Below are 24,727 nucleotides of genomic sequence, written 5' to 3'. Positions count from 1 at the left end.
TCCTTTTCTTGCTGACCAGCTGCACGGACATAAAAATATAGCAAACTCTCAGCAAAATGCCCCAAAAGTTACAGAGCGACTCTGCAGTGACGCGTCTTTCACTGTAAAACTGAGATGTGTCGCCACCTCCTGAGGGAAATGACGAACTACAGGCCAGTGTGGAAAACCTCAGGGTTAATAAGGCGTCCCGATAACAGAGGCTGCACTGATTCATGCTGCATTTCTTTGTGTGTGACATGTAAACACAACAGGACAGAAGGAAAACAAGCAAATAATTTCAAACTCAGTTTATTTATTGTTCAGTGTTTAATAATAATCCACATTATTGAGAAGCAAAAAGTTATTTGCTGTCGTGAACCAGTTGGTAGAGAACACAGTATAAAAAGAGCGTTCGCTGGACTGAATTCATACATGAACTTTGTACTCTGCTTTAATGAAGTTTGTCAATGAATGTGTATAAATATCCTGTACACCGGCTCATGAAAGATGTTTAAAATGGTCTTTAGTGTGAGCGTCTCTGAGAAAAGTAAAAGGCCGACAGAACGTGTGATGACACGAGGGAGGTGCAAGGTACGAGGTGAGATATTGCTTAGTATCGTGGACTTTGAAATACAAACTAACATCTCTGCACGAGTCCACGCTGAGAAGTGACCAGGCAGAAAAGGAAAAACGGGAGCATGCAGAAGAAACCGGATGAAAACGGCAGATAAAACTCCGACCAATCGGCTGTGTGATTAGTGAAACTAAAAAAAAAGGTATCACAGCCACAATGTTATATTCTGAAAACAAAGCGTACCAGATAACATAGTGTTCAGGTATAGGTTTGTGTGTTGGTTTATAGACGGTCCGTTTCTTCATATCTCCATGTAATAGCCTTTTTATTGAAGTGTGTGTCAATGACGAGGTACTGTAACTGGTGGGTCTGTATGCTTTCCACAGCTCAGTATCGGTAGTATGGACTCCGTGAGCGAGACCGCGACCTCCTGGAAAAATGAAAAATGAATCAGTATCAAGACGAGGGGAGCATGATGAACACTAACAGAGAAACTCCTGATCAGTTTATTATTATTATTGTTTATACACAAACATATCACTGAATAAAAAGGTCTGTTTATGCTCCAGTTTCTACACACTGCTGATGTGATCGGTATCAGAGTTATTCAGTGCTACTCTGATCTGTCAGACTTGTTAATCTACATGTCAGCCAAACAAGAAAATACTGATGCAGAAAAGGAAAAGATGCATTTGACATAGTTTAGGACAGTGCGTCCGATTACACAGTAGAGAGCAAATCCCACAATTCACTCTGCTTCATCGGAACTGTGCTGAGTGCTTTTGTGGCTTCTCACATACCTTCTGTGTGAGTTGTGTTCTCGGCCTGAGGGACAGAGGACACAGAGCCGAGATTAAAACAATAGCATGCCAGAACTTCTTGAAGCCCATAAAGCTGTCAGCGCACAACTGACGCCACAGAGGCTTTGCTGATTAAATACTTCGGTTACTTCTGTTTGATTATGCAAGACCAGGAACACACAATTAACACAGCATAAAACACTAAACCACTACAACAAGTTATTATTATCGTTACCATATTAGATCCATTTGCGATCTGAAACCTGAAGTCTTACCATATTTGGAAGGAGAGGGCGAGTGGCTCTGTCGCCCGTACTGTCTTTCCCATTCATCCCTCTCTTTCTCACGTCTCTCACGCTCCCTAAACGCAGAGTCTCTGGTCAGACAAATGCAACACACAAACTGTCCACTTGCACAAAGAAAAAGATTCTTACTTCATACGAATCTTGCGTGCCATGGCTCGTAGCTCTCCCTCTCGCTCCTGTAAAATAAACACACAGCAGTGAGCAGAGATTCAGATCAGCTTGTTTCTGCCACACACACACAGACACACACACACACACGCGCGCACACACACACATACACACACACGCACGCACACACACGCACGCACACACACACCTGTCGTTTGTTTTCCTGCTGCTGGATCTTCACCTGAGCGGCTTTTTTATCCGCCTTGGCTGCAGGATGGGAAAAACCCACAGGAAATTGAGGGGAAAAAAAAGACAAAAACTCACGTTGGTAATTTGCATAATGAGACGTGTATGTATGTACAACATCTTAGCACGTTCACGTTTCAGAGGTTCGGGTCGTTTCTTAACAACCTAAACCTGAACATGCGCACTCTGCTCAGCTGTACTCACACTGCTTGTTGAGCGCCTTCTGCATTCGTAGCTTCAGCCGCTCCTGAGGGGTCATCTTGGGCTGCAGATGACACAATCGTGTTAGCACATCCTTTTCACAGCCCGACAAAAGTGTGCGTGCGTGAGAGAGAGAGAGAGAGAGAGAGAGAGAGAGAGATCAAAGGCACCGTGCAGTTATACACTTTCAGTACTATCACCTTTATGTACAGTAGCTGGTGGAGATAAAAAGGCCAAAGATAAATTAATTATGTGTGATGTTTGTTGTGTCAACAAGCATACTGGATTCTTACTAACTGAACATGGTGTGTGTGTGTGTGTGTGTGGACAGTGGCAGGCTGCTGCTGTAGCTTGCAGTTGCTGCAGGATAGTTTAGAAGCAGGATCCAGTCACATGAACTCTACTCAATATATTCAAATGTATGAACACTGGCGGAGAGATAAAGAGAGGACGGTAGAAGGAGGAGAAAAAAAAAAAAAAAAAAAAAAGAGGGTCAGAAAGTGAAACAAGGACAAGTTCAGGTCCGGTGAGTTCAGAAATTGTAGAGAGCGCCAGTGGCATTTTGTGAGTGACACACCCATCAGTGGGCCGTTCAAACCTGGCCAGGCAAGAAAAACTGCAGGTCACAACACTGCAGGAGAGTTTAACAGAAGCAGATATTAACTAACAGTTTGCCCGACTGTTTGAGGGGCAGCAAACGGTCCCAGATGTTGGAGTATAACAACAAAATAAATCTATTACTTAGTAAAGGAATAGATCAATGTTTTAGGAATCAAACGCTTTTACAGAGAATGAGATGAGAGGATTGATATCCCTCTAATGCCTGTACACGAAATATGAAGCTTCAATGAGCAGCCAGTTAGCTTAGCTTAGCATAAAGGCTGGAAGCAGTTGTCCAAAGGTCACAAAATCCACCTCTAACACTTACTAATTAAACATATTGCATCTGGTTTCTTTAATATAAAAACAGGCCAGCAAGTAAACCCCCATTAACCAGTGGTGCCACTTCACATTTTGGTTTTTGTATAGTTTAAACAAACGAGCTACAAGGTCTTAATTAGTGAGCTTTAGAGGTGATGGTAGTTAGGCAGAGCTAACGGTTGTTTACAGGCTTGCTATCGCTAACCAACTGCCTCCCAGCAGCTCAATATTTCATGTACAGACACAAAAGTTTATTGATCTTCTCTGCTCTCCGCAACAAGAAAAAAAAAAGCTCTTTCTGAAAAATGTTGTTCCTTTACCTCTCATGAAGTCTTCAGTCTGTATGTGGGACATGAAGCACTTCATTTAAAGAGTAAGAGCGTGCTCTGCTGCTTGTTATAACAAGCCCCCAAAAAATGGCCGTCCAAAGCACACCCATCTAGTTTTTCAAAGATTAATCAGATGACTTCTGTCACTATAAAATGAACACTTACAACTGATTCACAAGTTGTAACAAGACACATGGTTGTCAACGAAAGATGTCATCTTCCTCTTAGGGCCACATGCTGCTGTGTATTTGAGACTACAAACAGATATACAGACGCTCTCTCACCCACATGTACATATATAGATATATACATGCATGCACATCCCAGACAATGATGACTTCACGGGGTGCCTAAATGTTCACTCCATACAGAGATGGCAGCTTTAAGTCATTTTTCAGTGATGTCGAGTTCACATTCTTCTCATCAAAACATTGAGAAGGTGAAGAATAGTGTGACGGCAATAGCAAAATAGATGAAGGGCTTTGACTGGAGTGCATGTCCACTTTGTGGGGAAAAAAAAAGAATCACATCATTTTATTTTCTGTGGGGAACAATGGCTTCTACATCCCAGTCTGGTGGACAACCATGTCTGCCTGTCAGGGATGAGGGAGGCGTAGGCTTTAGCAAGAAACCCAGCTAGATCAAATTCTTACTGACTTTGGCAGCTCCCGTCTCTTTACCACTCGGAGTATCAGGCCTGGAGTGACGAAGAACAGAGGAGACAATTAGCAGTGCAGACGACACCTCGATTGATCAAAAAAAACATTGTTACTTCATCTTGTCAAGGTATACATGAAGCATTAAAATCATTATAATAAATTAACCAAATCATTCTTGTGGTTTGCTATTACTTATAGATGGACAGGCTGGCCGTTTAAAAACATTGTGTCCAAGTACTTATGGTTAGATATGGTTATGGTTAGTTTGACGGCTGAATCGTCCACAACCCCGTCAGTGTTGACGTGGTCCTCTTACTTTCTTAGCTTGTCAGAGATGGTAGCTGCGGGCTGGGCTCTGTGAGCAGGGGCAGGACTGTGGTTACGACTGGGGGACTGAGAGGGACTGTGGCTGTCACTGTCTCCTCGTCTGTGGCCTCCACTGCTCCGACCCCCTCGCCTCGAACTGCCCCCCTGCCGTGAGCTGGAACGGGACCTGACAGAAAACCAGGAGAGCTGGAGTCGCTGCCATGTGTGCCGTATGTGTGTATCAATTACTGTTCAGAGACATCGGGGAGTCGTACCTCGTTCGTCTGCGTGCAGAGTATCGTCTCCTGTCCCGGTCCCTGTCTCGGTCCCTCTCTCGCTCTCGCTCTCGGTCATTGGACCGTGATCGTGTCCGGTCACGTCTCCTCCAGGATGCGGCCCCTCCGTTCCCTCCTCTACCCCGGGAGTGAGATCTGGAGCGCCGCCTCGACCGCGAATGGGTCCGGGATCGCCGCCCATCCCTCCCCCCCCGTCCACGTCTGGCACGGCGTGAACGGGAGGAAGAGCGAGAGGAGTTTCGAGATGAGGAGTTGGAGGAGGAGGAAGGGGAGCGACTGGAGGACGACCTTCGTCTCCTGGACAAAAAGAGACACGCTGTTTTAGCAGACACCAGCCCAGCGCCTAGCCGCCTTCAGAATACTTCTGTTTTCTTATTTAAGAAATATTATTGTCACACAGTCATGTCTGTATAGAAATTATCAAATTATTCACATACTTGCTACATTGTCATAGTCTGATGTGCACATTAATATATATAATATATATGTGCCAACGCTTAAATCCATCCAATGACACACATTTTCTATATGTACATGCAGAGTGGAATAAGTCCAGCAACTCTTTCCACATGACTTAAAAACTGTAATCCACCTCACCTACCACAAAAATCAGTATTTCATCGTCAGTATTCTTTCTGCCTCAACAGCTGTGGTCATTTCAATAGACATCAAATTGACTGCAAGAGGAAAACAACCAATGAAAAGCCAGGAAGATGGAAAGTTACCGACCGGGAGCCCCTGCTATGACCTGCAGAGTGCTGCAAGTTGGAGGGGGCGTGGCCAGAGTGGGGAGCGGCTGTTTGTGCTGCTGCTGCTGCCGCTGCTGCCGCTGCTGCTGCTGCAGCTTCATCATCGCTGCCTCCGAAGCTGGTGATGAAGGTGATCTTCTCTGGGCCGGGAGAACGAGAGCGTGACCGCGACTCAGAGCTCGACTCTGACTCTGGCCTGAGAGAGATGAGGACAATCAGAAAACAGAAGTTCAAAATACACTTACAGACACGCCAAATCAGGAAATTCAGAAGCAAACTGACAAAATGACCGACTCACCGTTTATATGGATCATATGTTGGGCTGTCTCTCCTGGCATAGCTGAAATACAGGACGGTGAGGATGTAAATTAAATAGGTTTTAAAGTTAGTGGAGTGTTGATGAGAACAATCCCTACAAGGACGACACAAATTTACCTTGGTGGGCTGATCTGTCTGCCTTTTAGTCTCTTCTCTCTGAACTCTCTCCGTTGTCTACGGGATCGTCGGCCCTGAAATTATAATAAAGGTTACTCAAAAAGTCGTAAACATCAATCACACGACACACACAGACTCCTCAGTGGATGTCATCTTACAGAGTACATGGCCTTCTCCGCCTCCAGAGCCTTGGCATGTTTGATGGCCTCCACCTCCTCCTTGTCTTTCCTCAACATCCTGATAAACAGGTAGCATGTTATTAGTGTTAAAAACAGTACATGCAATGACTGTGTAAGTCATTACACATTAATTCTTAAATACAAACATGAAAAGCCAAAAAACTATTCCAAGTCCTAAAACACATGACTAAGCCACAAAGTTGATTTTGTGTGAAACATTCCTTAATTCCTACACAAATGGCACAAATCAAACGTATCCATCTCACCTCTCAATCCCAACGAACAGGTTTTGTATTCTTCCAAAACTGTATTTCTGCTTTGCTCTTCATTAGGAACATGTTGATATAATCACTGAGGAGTTACCTGACAAAGTCTCCTTCAGCCATTCCATACGGGGTCGCCATTTTGTTTAGATCCAACACCTGCTCTTGGTTCAGCTCGTCAACGTCGACCTCCACATCTAAACATCAACACGGACACAAAGCTTTTTAAACTGAGACATGTCAACACATTTCACCCTCATTCTGCTGTTTGACAAATATTTGCAGAGACGGAAGCGATTTGTATTTTCTATGGAAAGTGACTAAACCCATTTACTCAAATACTATACTGAGTATTTCCATTTTACGCTACTCTATACTTCTACTCCACTGCACTCCATGAGCTTGGAGGACTGCATCCATACGCCTCAAATAATTTATTGATGAAGTCATCTGGAATGGCAAAGAAAGCAGTCTTGCAGGACTCCCAGAGTTCATCAAGATTCTTTGGTTTCATCTTCCAAGCCTCCTCCTTCATCTTACCCCAGACATGCTCAGTAATGTTCATGTCTGGTGACTGGGCTGGCCAATCCTGGAGCACCTTGACCTTCTTCGCTTTCAGGAACTTTGATGTGGAGGCTGAAGTATGAGGAGGAGCGCCATCCTGCTGAAGAATTTGCCCTCTCTTGTGGTTTCAAATGTAGTGGGCAGCGAGAATTTGTTGATATTTCAGGCTGTTGATGTTGCCATCCACTCTGCAGATCTCTCGCACACCCCCATACTGGATGTAACCCCAAACTATGATTTTGGATACACTGAAGATGTCTGCCACCGCAGCAGCAGACTTGGTCTTCAGGTTCTTGATGATCAGCACTTTGATCTGTGGTTGAATCTTTGGCATGTTGTGAGAAGTCAGGTTGCACTTCAGATGAAGGTCTGGTGTGCTGGGGTTCTTTTTATACACACCTGGGAATGTGTTAATTACAGTATTTGTTACAGGTGAAGCTCTAATCTGTGATTGGTTGAATCATTTAAAGGCACGACAAGACCTTTGTCCAAGCCAAATCTGACCTTTCTGTTCTAATTAAATGAAATTAATTTTGTATCATTCATGAAAACTCAATGAATGATACAAAACCTTATTTTGGTACAATACACATAGTCCAGAGGCCTTTGCCTTTCATATAAGCCATTTCAGATTCCAATTGATCAACTACAAGTCAAGTTGTTCCAACAACTTCAGTAAGCGACAAGACTTTTGTCAGGGACTGTATGTAAAATTGGCTCCAGATTGACAAACTATAACACTAAAATGCCCTGTGAAATAGGAAATTCTGCCTAATGACTACTTTTACTTGATAATTTAAGTATATTTTGCTGATAATATTTTTGTACTTTTACTAAGTAACATTTTGAATCCAGGACTTCAGGCTGTAGTATTTTTACTTGTACTTAAGTACAGGATTTGAGTAGTATCCTTCCATTGCTAATTATTTCTACATATATTAACCCCAGGGTTTGTCTTCTTTCTAATGAAGATCCAGACTCAAAGTTGTTGTTACCTCATTACCACATTTCAGCTCTGCATCCAGTCTCCGAAGCAACTAAAAATCTGAGCTTTCCTTTGTTTGTGTCTGAAGTTTTAATTTGTGTGTAAATCTCATTAGTGCCAACCCCATTTCCTCACCAATATCTGGGATGCCCTCATCCTCTTCGGATTCACTGTTCTCCGAATTGTCTTCATCTTTGTCTGACTGGGGGTCGGGCTCCGTCACAGTGCTGTCTTCATATGTGTAACCAATCGTGGCCTTTTTTTCAGCCAGTCTACACAATGAAAGAAAGGATTTATTAATGCATGGCCAACGTAAACGGTCCAAACAAACACTAAGAGTCATGGATTTAAATGCACGACAGGGATGAAAGCACCACTTCAATATCATACTTTTTCTTCTCGTCCTCATTTGGTTTCTGCAGGCCACCGTAGAGCTCATCCAGGTAGATCTGGTATAAACACTGCTCCTCTGAGACTGTGGGAGGACAGCAGGGAATTTAAGAACACAACACAACTGCAAAATATACCCACTGAGGGCAGGTTGACAGACTGTTAAAGTCACATTAAGAACACGTGCAGCACTGCGGATGTGCGACCTGTATTAAGTTTGCGATACTCACTATTGGCAAAGTCGTTCTGCACAAGGCCTCTGTAGCGCTCATAATTGCACTTCCTCTCCTCCATCTCCTGCTCTGGAGTGCTGAATGAGTGGACAAGAGGAGCAGGTTGTTTTCTACATTTACCACTTCACTGAATACTGAAGTCTCACCATGCTGAGCACTTCAGGCTCTAACTGAGAGTGAAACGTCCGACTCTGAAGCAAATAATCTCTGAAGACAGTAACTGCACAAATGTCATTTTACAGGTACTAGTACTTTTACTGACATTGCTTATGTGATTTGGTACTTTATTTACTTACTTACTATTAGTTGTTTTTTTTTTTTAAGAGAAAAAAGAAACAAACAGTGATGGACTCTCACTAGATGTTTTGAAAGAGTGCTTGTGTCTCCCTCCTTAAATGCAAAAGACACAGTGCACACAGTGCACACGAGAGACAAGAGAGCTCTGTTTTCGCACATATAACAGACTCAGAGACTCTCTTCTCTTAAACAAATGTCTTACTCTTATTGTAAATAAACAATGTGAAACTATGTTGTTGAGATAAGAGATGTAAGATAACTTTCATGTAGCCTAAATAAATAGGAACTCTATTTTCTTAATTTCTAAATATACCAAGAGCAGAACTGGTAATGTCCCTTATCAATACTACAGTCTTTAATAATCTAGCTCCAGAGCCTGTTTAATACCGGGTTTCAGTATTCCTAGGCGTCAATAACCAGTTATTTTGACATGTATTAACAACCAAAACAGCCACCGTTAAATGCCACCAGGGTTAATGCACCAGTACAAGAAGACTGTGTGGTGGTGCACATGATTGCAACACAGTAAATTTAAATCAGTGAGAAACGCATGATTTTAAAGACTTACGATGTGTTGAGCAGGGGAGGCGTGTATGTGGGGATGTAGTCCAGATGAGCTCTCACATCAAACCTGTCAATCATGTTATTGGCATCTCCCTGCCATGGCATCCTTTTGACAGAACAAGAGAAAAAGGTTTAATCTGATCATCAAGAACCACAAGGACAATTCATCTGGTGTGTGTGTGTGTGTGTGTGTCCTCACATGTTGATGGGGCTCTCTGCAGCCAGCGCCACGGCAGGATCCAGGTGAATCTTGTAGGCTCGGCCATGAACTTGGAGAAACTGAGCTGGATCCTTTTTCTATTGAGAAAAAAAACATGAGAATAATTAATGTGTCGACCCTTTAACTCCTCAATTTCATTAATTCCATTAAAAAAGAAGTTCAGTTTAGGCTTTGTGTGTTGTGCTACTTTGTGTCTAAATAAGACAGAACAAAAAAGAGACAGAAGGCTAACATCAGGTGAAGGAGCCTCCTGTCAGTCAGTCAGCTTAAAACTCAAGACATTAAAAAACTGAGGCAGGATCTGTAAAGATGAGAACTGGAGAACGTGGTTATGGTTACAGCAGCAAGCACAGTGACCACACCGATAAAAGCCAGCAGGGGGAGATGGTGTCCAACTAGACAACAGCGGCTTGGAAAGATTTGAGTGTATTTCACTTCCATTTTCCCCTAAAAATAGATATATGCAAACCAGAAAAATAAGTTACAGGCACGGTGTGTGAGTAAAGATTTTCCTCCACAGCAAATTGTTAAAACAACTACAAGTCCCACAAGCTGTAATATGCCAGTCACGGTGAGATGTGTAAGATTAAAATAAATGAGAGCAGTCATCATGTTGTGTTTGTTAAGAGAACCAGCTTCCACCCCTACAGCTAGGAACTGTTTTAGGCTGTTTTAATTGACTTTAGGCTGACTTAACCTTACACAGTCCGGATCAATGCTGCCGTGAAGATTAACATCACAAGACTGTAGTAATGTTACATAAACAGAGATGTTTTTCTTTTCTGTGGCAGCAAACACAACACACAACCTTTCAGTAACTATTATACTACAATCAGAGCTAAGAAAGGTAACTACCCCAAATAGCATTAACTTTCTTGTGGCTGCAGCAACATACCAGTACTCCTCTTACACACTGGACACAGACACACACACATTACTCTCCAGGTAACACAGATCTAATACCCCCACTTTGAAAATACACCACTACAAGTAAAATCTGCATTCAAAAACAAGGAAGAATTAAAGCAAAATGTACCTGGTCATGTTGCAGTAAAATGCTCCCTGTCACTACATGATAATGTAGACGAGCAGAAGTATAAAGTTACATAAAATGGAAATACTCGAGTAAAGCACACAAACTTGAGCATATGTACTTCACTACGTTACATTCCTCCAATGGTGCTAACCTAGTTTACTGACTAGTTACGCCACTAAAAAAATATAGCTATATTACTATAAAAATTAAGACATTTGTAAGCCATATTGCCCAATTTATGCAATAAATAGTTTATCAAACTCTGTGTTACCTTTACATTTTTACTCAAGTACATGTACATGTGTTTTGCTGTCTGATAGGCTGAATCAATATATTACATATATATATTAACATTTATTATGTCCAGAAATAATAAACCAAGATACGTAGATAAATCAATCGTTAGGATTTAACAGCAGTAATGCATCAAGACAAGGAGTTCACATAAGCCCCTTTTCCACCACAGGAACTTTTCTCATTTACCCGGGATTTTGAAAAACCTCGGCGCATTTCCACCAAAGTTACCTGGGGGAAAAAAAATTTCCCTCAACACCAAACTTTCCCCGGAAAAGTACCTAGTAGCGAGGAGGTACTTTTCAGATTACCCAGAATTCTTGAGGGGCGGGGCTCTGTGCTGAAGAACGCTGATTGGTGGAGCACACTTGCAGCGGTCCACACTCCCGTGTGTAAGCCAGTGTGGCTGCAAACTTGTTTATTTAATTTCTACAAGCTTCACTTCGTTTGTGTTTTGATCATTTGGAGATCAAAGAGAAGTGGACGGATGGGTTTTTCCCTGACTGAATAGAGTATTCTCATAGGACACCTGTAAGATACAAACTAGTGGGATATTTTTAACAAGGTTTCTTGAGTGATTACTGTCTGAAATAAAGAGCACTGAGGAGAGCGTTTTTTCCCATTGGTTTTCAGTCTGCATCCGAGATGTGAAAATTCAAGCCCAGACAGCTATTAACTATTCTCCTTATAGTGACAAAGACACATGCTTTATGTTAGTTGGTGTATCATATTAAAAGCTCTTATTAACACCGAGTACTCAAGAGCTCATCTTCCCAGAGAAAGTCAGCAGCACATGAAACCCAGAGGAACAGATTTGCTCTGGCTTCCTCCCACAGAACTTCACTGAGCCAAAATAACTCTGCACACAGTGCTGTGATAGAAGACTCTTACGATCTTCTCGTAGTATTCTCGCCGGCGCTCTCCTCGGCGCTTGTAATCCACCATCATGCCGCGAAGCTTGCGCTCATGTTTGCGGGCCTCCTGCCACATGACGGCTCCGCTGGGTGTGGGGGCGCGGCGGGGCACGGCTGCTGTAGAGAGGAAAAGAGGGAAGAGATGTGGGAGAGAGGAGAAAGAGAGAGAACAACGTGAGGAAATTAAGAACAGATGTACAAACTATTTTTATATAAATATTTGACTGGGTCAAGCTGCAGACAGAGCTACTCTGAGAGGTGACATGATTACTGGCATCGCTAATATATAATATAAATACCTTAGACATAACTCACTATTTACAGCGGTTATTTGTTATCAAATAATAAACCAAAAACCACAATGAATACAACTGAGAGCACAATACCAAAGCTTATTTCTATACCTACCCAGGACAAGAATTATCATTTTCATTCTTATTAAGAAAAACTTAAAACTGTAAGAGTTATATCGGTATTATTAACTTCTCTGTGGCATTATATAGATTTTCATATTTGAAAATGAAAGTAACTCATTGACTCCTAATAAAAATACAGTCCAATGTAATTAATTCTTAACTAGATAGCATCTTGTGATTTTACTTTTGTCTCAGACATTACTAAACAGTTACTGATATCAAAAGGAGGCTTTTTAGTTATTTACTGGTGCTACTTCCTTATTGCTCAGCTCTAACCACACACACATTATTTTCTGTTTATTTATAAGTAAATTAATTCTTTTACTAACTCAAGAGTCATGTCAGTTTTAAACTATAACAAATATTATTTGATGTTGCAAAAGAAAGGGACGTTTAAGCCAACAAACGACACAAAATAAAAGCTGATATATTCATACATATAACAGCCAATACTTTCCCAGACTAAGAGTTTATTACACCCGCAATTTGATGCTGAATACTAATAACTATAACTACTGTATGTTATCAAATGGCACAACCACGTTAATGTGGACTGAACCGATTTAACCACAGTTGTTATTTTAGTTAGTTTGTAAGATTCACGTTTTATTAGCAGCTAACCCGCCCGGGGCCAAGAGGCTAACTCTGCTAACTATCCAATATTATCGTTGTCAAGCTCATCGCACCACGCCACTATGCATTTAATGTAAACTTCATTTCATGCTGTCCTGTGTGCATGCCTGCTATCGTTTTTAGGCTGAACAGGGTGCGAAACAGCGGTGTTTTCAAAGTTATAGCGGAGTTTGTTAGCATTCACGTCGGCCTGGTTGCGCATGTAGCCCGGGCCTTTATAACGCTGCGCTGCTGTTAGCATCACAGCTAGCCTAGCTTAGCTTAGCTTAGCTTCGTTAGCTAGTCTGCAAAGACGTTAGCAACAGAGCGCGGCTCACAGCCTCGTGAACACCAACACGACATTAAATACGGCTCCAAAACACCGCAGCATCGACTTAAATTCATCGGTGTACCTGTTTTAATGGGCACCAACACACACTTGATTGTTCTCGGTTAGCTGAGGACGCTGGTGGCAGAGTGTTGTCACACGCCTCCTTCTCTGCTGCTCGGTGTCTGCAGGACCGAGCTCCGCCTGCTGGGGGCGCTGCACCGGTTTATAGTGCCAGTGAAGTGTGGGTCTGCTGGCCACTGATGATAGATAGATAGATAGATAGATAGATAGATAGATAGATAGATAGATAGATAGATAGATAGATAGATAGATAGATAGATAGATAGATAGATAGATAGATAGGAATATTCAGGTATTCAGTAGCTCACACCATTAATCGACAAATGATAAAATTGGCAAATGATAAATAACAAAAATCCAAAAAGTCAGTGAGACAGTAAAGTCCGTCAGTGCAACCAGTCAAAAATGAGCACAGTTGCACATTGTTAAAAACTGCATTGTTAAATTAGAAATCAGCTGAATAAAATATGAATAATTAAGGCACTATTGCACATTGTCCAGGGCTGCCTGGAGACAGAGAGAGAGAGAGAGAGAGAGAGAGAGAGAGAGTGGGCTGCAAAATAAAAGACAGACATATTTTTGTGGTAGGATAATGTGGCCTTTTAAGTTTCATAAATCTGTTGGTAGCTGTGCTCTTTAAAAACAATGCAGTATTGTGACAAAACAATACTAAAGTTTACTCTTGATTTGGAAGAAGATTGGCAAAATTTTCTGTCTATGACAGCTGAAAATACTGTAAAAAAAAAAAAAAAAAAAAAAGGCGGATGAAGACCTTGTGACTCAGGTGAGAGCTCCAAGAAAGGCTTGTGAATGGGCACTTTATTTTGTCAAACTACCTTTACTAAGGAGAAGCATGAACTTCAGTGCTGACTACAGCTGTTTGAACCAGAGTATTCTGTCCTAGTGTGATTTGTAGTCTTTACATACTGTGCACTGAATCAAAGTGGTTTCAAGTGGATTTAAAGTTCATGTACCTGCCATGGCCACAAGATGTCCCTGTAAGACAGGAGACATGCCCATAACACTGGAGTCTTCCTCAGTGTCCTGGTGAAATTAGGTGAGCTGCCTGAATTTAATTGACCATCCCTAAAAACTCTATTTTGTGATTGTGCCAACCCAGATGAACTATATTAATGTAAATGTTCTCACAAAGCAGGCTGTAATCACTGTCTACGCATGTGAAATATCAGCTAAACATGTGTTACATTGTTACATTGTCACTGAGGCACTGGACATTAACAAAAAGTCTCTGGTTTGAGCAGCACAAATGTCTCAGCTGAATGAAACCTTCCTTGTCTGCGGGCCATCGCCCTGCTGACATCCTGAGGCACACAACAGGTGTAGAGAGGGTCCGATACATACAGTAGTGTGTGTATGTGTGTGTAAACTCTGTTTCCTACATTTCCACCCAGCCAGGGTGGTGACAGGAAGCCTGTGTTCATTTCCAGTCTGCCGCTGATGGCGAAAGGTCAAAGGTCACATTTGTCTCATCCATTTGGCCATTAACATGCAAAACCCTCCCTTTCACACACAGTCAGTTTAGACATTACATACGGTGCACTGCCAGATAAATGCTTTGTTTCATACATTATGTCTTTTTGTTTTGATACGGTACATTTTAGCAGTTTGAAAGCAGTTTGAAAGCTACCTACTTAATGATAATAGGTGGATAATTACAATGAATTTAAAATGAAATACAAGAAGGTATTTTCCCTCAAAAGCCAACTGCTCTCGAAGCCTGTTGCAAGTTTTGACCCACTTTCCAGCAACAGCCACGTTTCTCACAACCACACTTTCATTTTCAAGAAGACTGGGGTCAGTCTGGTGGTTTTAACATTTTTCTTTCCTGGCACAGTCACTATCATTGTTTGTGAATGTGTGTCAGGGAGAGAGAGAGAGAGAGACCTTGTGCATACACTGACCCACTGACCTAGTCACAGTGGCTGTGAGCCATGTGCTCCACCATCAAACATCCTCCCTCGGGCCTCTGACAATGACATGAATAAGAAAGCTTGTCATAGCATCTCAAACATGAACTTGTTGTGCACACATAAGAAGAGTAAGTTAATAATCTCTTTGTGGCCATGATGACACTTCCCTCCAGCAGCAAGTGTAAGGTAATAAAATGTATTATTTATTATTATTATTATTTATTGCAGGTAATAAAAAAATTAAAATAGCGTTGGTAAATGCACTTTTATTACAATCCACATGTGCAGGTTTCTCCAAATGGAAAGCGAAATGGGACAAACAGAGCAAAGCAATACAGTGATACTTTCAGACCAAACCACAGTACAAAAAGGGCATCAATATGTACAATATATCCATGTACAAAAAAGCTATTTTACACGCAGGTATGAAAAAAATCATACACCTTTGACAAACTGTAGTATTACAGAGACAATACAGGCAACAGTGTATAGTTTTAAAACAGTTTTCAAAAGGCTTAAAAGCCATTGGAGCAGGAGAATGCACTCTCTTTGACAAGTATATGAACTTTGTTTTCTTTTCTTTAGGTAAACTCTTCTCTTTACATAAGCCTTCTTTTTTCCCCCACATACACTCATAATGTACATTCTCTATTTCACTCTTACACACACTCACATACATCCAGACACAGAAACACACTGAGTGTTAAATAAGCATCCATTCATTAATCTCTCTGTCTGTCAGAGTTCAGTCTGAAACAGAAATGGAGGTCTGGACACCAATCAGATGGCATCATGGACCATGAAACACGTTGACAGGCACTCCAAGGCAAGTCGAAACGTCTCCAGATTAAATCAAGAGTCTGATGAGTCTTTCAGTCAAACATCATGCACCTGACGCTTCTCATGGTTGTCAAAAATAAGGAAAGACAACACAGTTAGACATTTGACCCTTTCCACTTAGCCGCCCTCGCTCCTCGGGTGTCTGCTGATAGCTGTCTGAGCACACAAAGGTCACAGGGTCACCCCAGTTTCATGACTTCCACGTTGACAGCGCAAGAACCTGAAAACAGGTCCCTGTGAGAGCGAGAGTGTGCGAGGAATGCAAAATGAAATACAAAAAAGCTCTTCCGAGGCCCAAAAGTTCAAAGGTCAGGCCTCCAGTTCCTGGTTGTCTGTGTAGTGGAAGCGGTTCAACTTCTCCCTCTCCCGGTTTGAAATGTCCAGCTTGGGGGCGTGGGCTGGCTTTAGCGCCGGAGACGGGTGTGAAGGCGCTGGGGAGGGCGGCAGGGTCAGTTCAATCTCCTCATAGCAACGAGAGACCGGGGCAGGGGCTGGAGGGTGCGCCAGGGGGGCGGCAGGGGGCAGGAGGGGCACGGGACGGTCCACATTCCTGATGAGGTTGACAAACTCCCTCTGGTTGTTGATGCCTTCTTCTTGCGGGACAGCCTGCTGCTTTTTCCGCTTTCGATGGAGGTGGGAGAGGATGAAGGCGCAGGCAGCACAACCACAGACCGTCACTAAAGCTAAGACGCCCACCAGGATGAAGTAGAAGCTGACGCCCCCGTGTGTGGTGTCAGACATGGCACCTACAGACATGGAGGCAGAGACAGACGGGTTAGACAAGACTTCATAGAGATTTTTAACTTTTAAAGACACACACACACACACACACACACACACGTTTGTCTTACCTGGACAATTTTGACCAATGCAGGGATTTTTGAGGCTCATGCAGTTGTTACCATAGAAACCCTCAGGGCAGACACACATGTATCTGCCCTCTGTGCTGTGACAGGTCACCCCCTGCTGGCAGGGGTTGGGATTGCACAGATCAAACACTACCTGAAATAATGAAAAGAACAAATGCATACGAAAAGTAAGAAAGGCTTGCAATTCTTACTTTAGCAACATTTCTACTAGTAATTTCATCAATATAGGTTTCTAGCCTTTATACTAGCTACCCAGTTAAATTTAATTAATGAACTCCTCAGAAATAAGTATCCCTATGTACCTAAACATCTCATTGCCATTTTCCAAATGTTCAGATATTTTCAAGGCTTTCATTCACACTCAGAGCCCTTAAAGGATTTTTATGTACCCTACTCACGTGCTTTTTGTTATACTATGAGATTCCCCTCTTTGGAACAATTTGCAATCAAATGCACAGTGATTTAAACTACTATGTGTTTTCAAGATGTATTAAAGAACAAATCAACAATGATGCCATTAACCTCATTTTATGATTACACTATTACTATGAGGTTTTCATTCTGCAGGTAAATTAAAGTCGTCCAACCTCACAGAAGATTCCCGAATATCCCATGGGACAGTTGCAGGTGACAGTGCGACCATCTTTCTCCACACACTGCCCTCCATGCAGACAGGGGGAGCTGTCACAAGGACTTGGACCATTTTGGCAATATTTTCCCGAGAAACCAGGTGGACACAAGCATCTGGACCCTGACACCTGGTCCTGTGTGGGACAGTGTACAGTTCATGTTATTTACATGTATGTTAAACAGAGCATTGATTATATGAAGTGGAGTGAGCATAAAAGAGAGTCATGGATCTGCCGCCAGCAATGAAACATTTGCCTTTTCAGAATAAATACTGCTCATATCTCAAGGAAAGATACTTTCAAAAAGAGTTTTTTTTCCCCTGAAGAAGGCCTGAAATGGTTTGGAGCGTTAAATGATCCACCTTTAAAACTTAATTTTAAGGAAAAGGTAGGAGAATCAGACAGTGTTACCACAGCGAATATATGGGAGTGAGTGGAAGACAATGAAGCAGGTCAGTGTTGTGAATGATATGCAGACGACAGGCAAATTAGTCTCTCACCTCACAGCGTCCGCTGTTCAAACAGAGACCCTGACAGCTGCTGTTCCCTGGAAATCAGAGGAACCAGAAACACAATATTAATGTGTCACACAGAAATAGCACATGCATGCAAATATGATGGTGTAAACAACGTGAAGTGTGTCAGACTATGTTTTTATAGCACAAAGTAACACAAAGTTAATAATAATAACAAAACTTCTCACACACTCTCATTGGTTAGTGTTAGTTTTTCACTGTATGTCAGAGATGCGCTGTGACAGGTGATCAATGGAGATGGCCACAGGGACTCTGGACTGCACAGGAACTGCTGTTTAAACACAATCCACTGAGGCTCGTCATGTTTCACTACCTGCCACAGGAGTATCTCTTCCTCCTTCTTTCATTCCTTCCCTTTGCTTTCCTTTACACTTTATACTCACTGATGTCACAGTTAGGCCCCGTCCATCCAGGGAGGCAGTCGCACAGGTATCCACCGATCAGGTTGCGACAAGAGCGGGCATGGGCGCATACATTTAACTCACACTCGTTGGTGTCTAAAGAAAGAAAGAAAGAAAATTACTGATCTGATGAACATTTCATCCCTTCTGTCTCTGATAGATCATCAGTTATAAACTTATTTTCCCAGTTCCCAAGTTTTCCTCATATAACAAGTTGCCAGTGTGCATTGTTTTTGTCTTTCTTCTGTGCAGATTATTGATACCTACACCTGTAAAATTGCTGATTGGTGTTAACATGCTGTCCATCAGTATTCTGCTCGTATGTATGTTGATAATTTTAATTCATAACTTTTTTTTCTCAGAATTTTATTTTTGCTCGACTAATCCATCTCTACATTTCACTCTACACACTATTACTGCAAAGCTTGTTATCTGTAGGTCGCTGCTCTGACATAAAATGACAGGAGACACAAAATGGAAGTTCAATAAATATCAACAAACCAAAATGTCTGCCTGATCTTGTTGCAGAACACAAACATCATTACACTACACGTCTCACTGAAATGAGATAAAACATCCTATAAAACTAGTGAATCTAATCCTGGATGTCTCCCACTGGGCCCCCACAACCTTCAGTCACCAGTTAGACCAAAGTTAAATTAAATTTTGAAGTGTGTGCTTGAATCGCCAGCAGGACGCACACCAAAACTTAGAGACAGAGCCCTTGTTAAATATAATGTTTACAAATGCACAGCACATGCCTTGCAGCATCCTCTTACATCTTTCTTTATGCACACATCCCCGCTGTACCGCTGCCTCTGCTAAGTTTATGTGAGCCTCTTCTCGCCCTCTGTCACACTGGGAGTGTAAAAAGCCAGGAAGCCCTGAGGGCGTGGCTCTGGTAGCAGTGGAAGAGGATTAGAAAGAAATGCAGAATGAATAAAGAGGAAGTAGTCCGTCAGATATAGGTAATCTAAACCTGTTACCGTCGGTGAGAGGCCTTTTAGGATTAAGCAGCGATGGAGTGTGTGTGTGAGGGTGTTATCTATGGGTAAAAGCCTGGGGATTCTGCCTGGTACAGGGTGAAAATGTGGGGACAAAAGTCACTAATAAAAGAGCGAAACTGATAGAAAGTATAATTGCCTTTCACCATTTGAGGCACAACTGATGCTCCACTTCTCGGCTTAGGCTATAAAGAGTTTTATCACCGGTGTTTGAACACTCTGTGTGTGTGTGTGTGTTTGTGTGTTATACTGTGAGTCCCTGACCTGTGATGTGGAACTATGGGGGATTATCAAGTGTCAGAGTGACATATCACTGTAACACAGGAGCAGGAGAGGCTGCCAACCTGAAATATGTCTCAGTTTTAACTTCATAACCCCCAAGCCTCTGTACGTGTATATATAGTATGTCCCTGTGTATGTGTGTGTGTGTGTGAGGCCTGGCTGTATATAATATTCCCTCTGCTGTATCCATCTAACACAATAACCCTCTGGGAGTAAACTTGTCAATATGAGTGAATGTGGCCCACAGAGATGTGGCAGTGCATTTAAAGAACACTGATTCACAGTCAGGATGAGCTGATAGGAGAATTAATATGCTGTTGGCTTTTCCTGCCTTTTTAATCTGTGCCTTAAATGCCTATTTCACTTCAAATGGAACACATCATCACAAATTGCTCATTAAATGGCAGCTTTTGAAACCAGCTGTGTATTAGAGCTCAGACTGATTTCGCTTGTCAGAGGATCAAAGATAAAATCCCAGTGAATAAAGTCCCTTGAAGATGATAAATATTATTAATTAACAACTGTAGTGACACACTTTGATAATGGTGAAGCATCACAATTACAAAAAACTGCAGTATGCTAAACTCTTGAAGCATTACAGTGACTTTTGTGTCTTTGCTCTGGTCATCTGTCAGGCTCAAGCTCAATAATTAATATTTTATTGACGAGCTGTGCAGAAACTGTCTTGGTGGTTTGTTGTGTGTTTTGGCAAATGTATGCATAGTAACATTCAAAATAATTACGCTGATGTTCAGACCAGTGAACCGTGTTCCACCATTTGGCATTAGGCTACATGAAACCTCACTAACTAGTTAGGTTTGGCATTTGAGAGCTCCAGAGCTGCTACTCAATGGACCATGTGATTGTTTTGTCAGATGCTCTTTCCAAAGTCAAGAATGAGCTTCCAATCTGAACTTTGAAGCCAAGATAGCCAACAAGTTCTGAAAGTACTCAGAGAAATGGAAATTTGAGCATCTACATGGCCACTGCTATTCAGAACAGCTACCGGACTGACATGTGTAACTAATTTGCTTATTAACTGTTCAAAATTTCATTGATTGTCATCAATTTGCAGCCATCTGTAGAATGATACTGTGATAAGACAATATTATCAATATGATTTTGCTTAAATTCAATAAACAATACTACTTAGGTATTCCCTAACCCTACTTTAACTCCTTTTAACTCTTTTTAATTTACTAGTTTTTGGTTTTATCTATTCAGTAGTAATGCAAATTCCAAATGTGTCTTGATAACAAGCTACCATGACTCAGAGACAGTGACCCTGTACATGCATATGTGTGCTGTGTATTACATGTTTAATCCTGACCCACTGACCCAGCTGGCATGTCCTGCCGCTCCACCCAGGCGGGCAAAGGCACCGGTAACCTTCAGGAGCCTCCTCACATGTCGCTCCACGGCCACAAGGGCTGCGATCACACTGCCTCACCGCTGGGAAGACAAAGAGAAAATATTGTACATGAACTACTGGTCTGTGTAATGTGTGTGTGAATATCAAAGAGACATTTTGTGTGTGTGTGTGTGTGTGTGTGTGTGTGTGTGTGCGTGCCACTGAGTGTGCGTGATGCCACCAAACACCATGTGTGATCTGAACTGCACCATTGGTATGCGGATGCTTTGGCGGCAGTGTGTTTTCATTCTCTTTTCTGCTGCTGTGGTTTCTGTGCAAACAGTGATAAATATAATCATCGGCTGCACATACATGACACTTCAAACCTTTCCCAGAGAGGAGCGGGGAACAAGGGAATCCAAATAAAAGGAGAGGGTGATGATGAAAAAAAGGAGAGAGAGCGGGTAAAATAGAAATAGAAAAATGGAGCTGCCACGCCCTGGATCTACTCCTCTGAAGAGGAATTTAAAAAAGGTAAAGAAGCAGAGGGAATGTAAGGAAAAGGAGCACAAACACAGAGAGAAACTCTTGGTTTAGGGGTTAACCATGCATCACTTCCTATTACACATGCCTATTTGTGCAGCAGTGGCATCATAACTTTTCCCATGCATGACTCTGTGGTGTACATCTTTCACTCAGTCTCTCTCATAACCTTTTTTCATTTACCTAACCCTGCAGAACAACCATTTTCCATCCTCTTGACCCCAACTCAAACCCTGAGCAATAATAACCCGGCCAAGCTAGCGGCACTTCTCCCAAAACTAGATGGAGAAATCATAACAAACAAAGAAGCCTTTAATTAATATCGGTTATATATATAAATCTAGTCTGAAAGCAGAGCTGTGTTGTGGTCATGGTTGTCATTCCCTGCAAGCCTGACAATCCTCTCACTGTGTATTCCCCAGAGAGCCCCCCACAACACATACAGAGACAGAGATAGACCGCCCCTCTGACTGTTAATCAAGCCAGCAACAAATAACAAGAGCAAAAATAAACTATTCCTTTATTCCTCTGCTGGTCCCTCTGCTCATCTTCTCTCTCTCTCTCTCTCTCTCTCTCTCTCTGGTGAAGTGTTTACATGCCAGCGACAGACCTGCAGCACTGTTTAACCTGATCGAGGTGAAAGCAGAGGATGTGGAACGCTGCTTGTTTACACAGGCAGCTCTGACAGACCATAACCTGTACGATCCAATCTCACCTGTAGCCACACACACACACACACACACACACACAACAGGAGCTAGAAACTATTGTGTACTTAAGTCTCACACACACAGACCACATGATCGAGCCCAAGTCAAACTGTTGTGACAGCTCAGTTGTTACTTAGCGGACAAAAAGATGTTTGACCTTTATCCACGCTGGAAGTGGGAGATGTTACAAAGCGTGAGCGCTGCTATGAGCCAGTGGAGCGTAATGTGTACAGGGGATCAAGATTCAGATCAAACAGGTTCAAATTGTGAGACTCTGTGCAATAAAGGTCACTTTCCTCGTCATTCAGACGTACTACTCAGCACCTAGAATAGCATTATAATGTCTTCTGTGGCTGTGGAGGAGCTTTTTAAAGAAAATAACCTTGATAATGTCCTCAGGAATTTCACGATCCAGCATTTCTGTGCTTGACTCCTTCATGTGCCTTTGCCGCCTCAGTTTGGACCATTGCACCAAGTTTCAAACTTCAAATCAAATTATTGGGAATACAAGGATGCACTGCTAAGTTTAATGATTTTTTTTTCTTCCTTCCCACCACACAGCTGTCACTATTTTCTCTGTGTTAAGTCTTTGTCACGCACTCTTATAAAACTCAGTTTGTGGAATATATGGCAAAGAGGTTCCAGGTTTCTTCACTTTAAATGTGGCTGTGTTTCTGTGAACTTTTGTCCTGATTGCAGAAACTGTGTTTCTTATTTACATGACCGTTCAGATATTAGGTCACTGCACAAACAGCCGATACCGACTTAAGAGCATTTAAACACACACTTGATGGCATGGTCTCAAGTCAGGAGGTTACTGGTGCCTCAGCCATCCTGGATGGACCAGCAGGATGTGCCAGCTGGGTCAGTAGGTCAGGATTAAACATGAATTATACATTATACCTCAACACTGAATCTTTGTCAGTTAGTTTGCTGTGATGCAGAAAAAAAACTACAGGTCTAGTGTGCCTGCTGAAACCCTTTTGGATCAGATTACATATCATAATGTGATTGTTATGGCTGTGATGTGATTGTTAGTATTTGATGATTATTGCAGAATCTTTGTGTCAAATGATCACAGTTAGATACTCTAGAATTGCATATTTTTAGGAGAAACATTCAGCTTCTGTACAGCAAACTAATGTCAAAACAACTCATGAGGACTCACGCCAACAACAACATGTCAGTCCTGTTCTAAACACAAGTGTGTATTGTTGTTATGTTTAGCAGTGGTCTCAGTTTCCTCACAGAGCAAACAAAGTCTGATAATGTTATATTCAGTTGGCAGACGCTTTGGCCTGAAACATTTTTATATTTTTCCCATGCACACACATCACAAAGGCACCGGATGTTGCTGCGCAGCTTCTCACATATGAGATTAAAGTGTGTGCTGACAGTGTTCACATGTCTGTGTGTGTGAGTGATGGTTTGATTCTTGGGAAGAAGATTAGTGGGCAGTTGATACTCAGCAGTTTCGCGACTTTTGTACCTTTTTCCTTTCTTGTGGGCAGTACCCTACTTGGACAGTTATTACACAATCAAACACTAGAAAATTAACCCTTGATTCAATGCCATTAAATACGGCACACTTCACGCACAGCTCCACCTCTGTTTACATTAAATCAATAGATTTGATCAAAGATGTGCCTTTTCTTGGCAGTGTAAACCCGTGTGAATATGCACACGCACAGACACAAAGTCAGACAGACCACTGATTGCTGTTGATACTGTTTGTGTTCAGGCTAATTAAGCTTCCTCTGATGGATTGATTAGAGCTACTCGCTGGCTTTGATCCAATCACACTGCCCAGCCCCTCAGCTCAGAGTTGTGTGTGTGCGTGAGGAGTGTGTGTGGCATTGGCAATCACCATCAGCGCAGGTGTGTCCGGTCCAGCCGTCGGTGCAGGTGCAGCTGAAGCCAGTTGGGTCTTCCACACAGGTGGCCCCGTTCATACATGGAGACGATAAACATGCATGTTCCACTGATGAGCGGAAAAAGACGGAGGAGGCGGAGAAGATGGAGGCGTGGCAGAGGAGAAAAAGAAGGACAGATGACAATGAGATAATAATAAGTAAAATTGAAGGTGGTGCAGGTTGCTTTCTCTCAAAATGAAGACACATTCCTATAATCACCAAAGAGGATGCTTCTAGCTGCCTGCCCTCTCTAAAACCGCTTTATTCAACAGGTCAGTGCCTGTGAGGCGAAGCCACACTCACCAATGTCACAGTTGCGCCCTCTGAAACCTTCTTGGCAGTCACACTGGTACTCGTTTGGCTCTGTGTTGGTGCAGGTCCCACCGTTCTTACAGGGCTGGTGGGTGCCACAGTAGTTCAGATCTGAAACC

The 24,727-nt window shown here is 42.3% G+C and overlaps 3 protein-coding genes across 7 annotated transcripts in view; 1 reads left to right on the top strand and 2 right to left on the bottom strand.

Annotated features, from left to right (window-relative positions):
• Positions 1 to 24,727, top strand: part of map3k10 (mitogen-activated protein kinase kinase kinase 10) — a 176,900-nt gene that overhangs the window by 121,542 nt on the left and 30,631 nt on the right. The window lies entirely within an intron of this gene.
• clasrp (CLK4-associating serine/arginine rich protein) lies at positions 273 to 13,384 on the bottom strand. Of its 4 annotated transcripts, none has more exons than XM_070829937.1 (21): positions 13,289 to 13,384; positions 11,825 to 11,964; positions 9,583 to 9,680; positions 9,388 to 9,489; positions 8,520 to 8,599; positions 8,290 to 8,374; positions 8,035 to 8,171; positions 6,451 to 6,547; positions 6,067 to 6,145; positions 5,909 to 5,982; positions 5,772 to 5,813; positions 5,454 to 5,669; positions 4,704 to 5,021; positions 4,439 to 4,615; positions 4,121 to 4,160; positions 2,217 to 2,307; positions 1,975 to 2,033; positions 1,788 to 1,834; positions 1,629 to 1,714; positions 1,354 to 1,378; positions 273 to 983 (listed from the first exon to the last, which is right to left on the bottom strand). In XM_070829937.1, exons 2-21 carry the CDS (start codon positions 11,921 to 11,923, stop codon positions 941 to 943), a joined length of 1,995 nt encoding a protein of 664 aa, XP_070686038.1. In that variant the 5' UTR covers positions 11,924 to 11,964; positions 13,289 to 13,384; the 3' UTR covers positions 273 to 940. The 4 variants fall into 4 exon arrangements, 2 of the variants coding, with proteins under 2 accessions (XP_070686038.1, XP_070686039.1); XM_070829938.1 differs by having other exon boundaries at positions 2,217 to 2,277; XR_011584184.1 differs by lacking the exons at positions 273 to 983; positions 1,354 to 1,378 and having other exon boundaries at positions 4,117 to 4,160.
• The window catches only part of LOC139200603 (protein jagged-1b), a 42,994-nt gene continuing 33,754 nt past the window's right edge, over positions 15,488 to 24,727 (bottom strand). For both annotated transcript variants that reach the window (XM_070829935.1, XM_070829936.1), the window contains exons 7-14: positions 24,600 to 24,719; positions 24,251 to 24,364; positions 21,118 to 21,231; positions 18,476 to 18,589; positions 18,057 to 18,103; positions 17,515 to 17,691; positions 16,910 to 17,060; positions 15,488 to 16,804 (exon numbers count right to left, since the gene is read on the bottom strand). In XM_070829935.1, the coding sequence (XP_070686036.1) occupies positions 16,368 to 16,804; positions 16,910 to 17,060; positions 17,515 to 17,691; positions 18,057 to 18,103; positions 18,476 to 18,589; positions 21,118 to 21,231; positions 24,251 to 24,364; positions 24,600 to 24,719 (1,274 nt within the window). In that variant the 3' untranslated portion in view covers positions 15,488 to 16,367. The remainder of the gene's footprint in view (positions 16,805 to 16,909; positions 17,061 to 17,514; positions 17,692 to 18,056; positions 18,104 to 18,475; positions 18,590 to 21,117; positions 21,232 to 24,250; positions 24,365 to 24,599; positions 24,720 to 24,727) is intronic.

This window comes from Pempheris klunzingeri, chromosome 4 (genome assembly GCF_042242105.1).
Source record: "Pempheris klunzingeri isolate RE-2024b chromosome 4, fPemKlu1.hap1, whole genome shotgun sequence".
In the NCBI taxonomy this organism is placed as follows: Eukaryota; Metazoa; Chordata; class Actinopteri; order Acropomatiformes; family Pempheridae; genus Pempheris; species Pempheris klunzingeri.
The sequence above is the reverse complement of the archived record's forward strand: the minus strand, read 5'-3'. Positions and strand labels throughout refer to the sequence as shown.

Bases quoted from the DNA above. Each gene is read 5' to 3' on its own strand.
- clasrp (XM_070829937.1), bottom strand. From the start codon at position 11,923: ATGTGGCAGGAGGCCCGCAAACATGAGCGCAAGCTTCGCGGCATGATG. The intron at 8,172-8,289 runs GTATGATATTGA...TTCATTGTGTAG, and splicing joins AATGAGGACGAGAAGAAAAA to ACTGGCTGAAAAAAAGGCCA. The intron at 4,161-4,438 runs GTAAGAGGACCA...TCGTCACTCCAG, and splicing joins ATCTCTGACAAGCTAAGAAA to GCCTGATACTCCGAGTGGTA.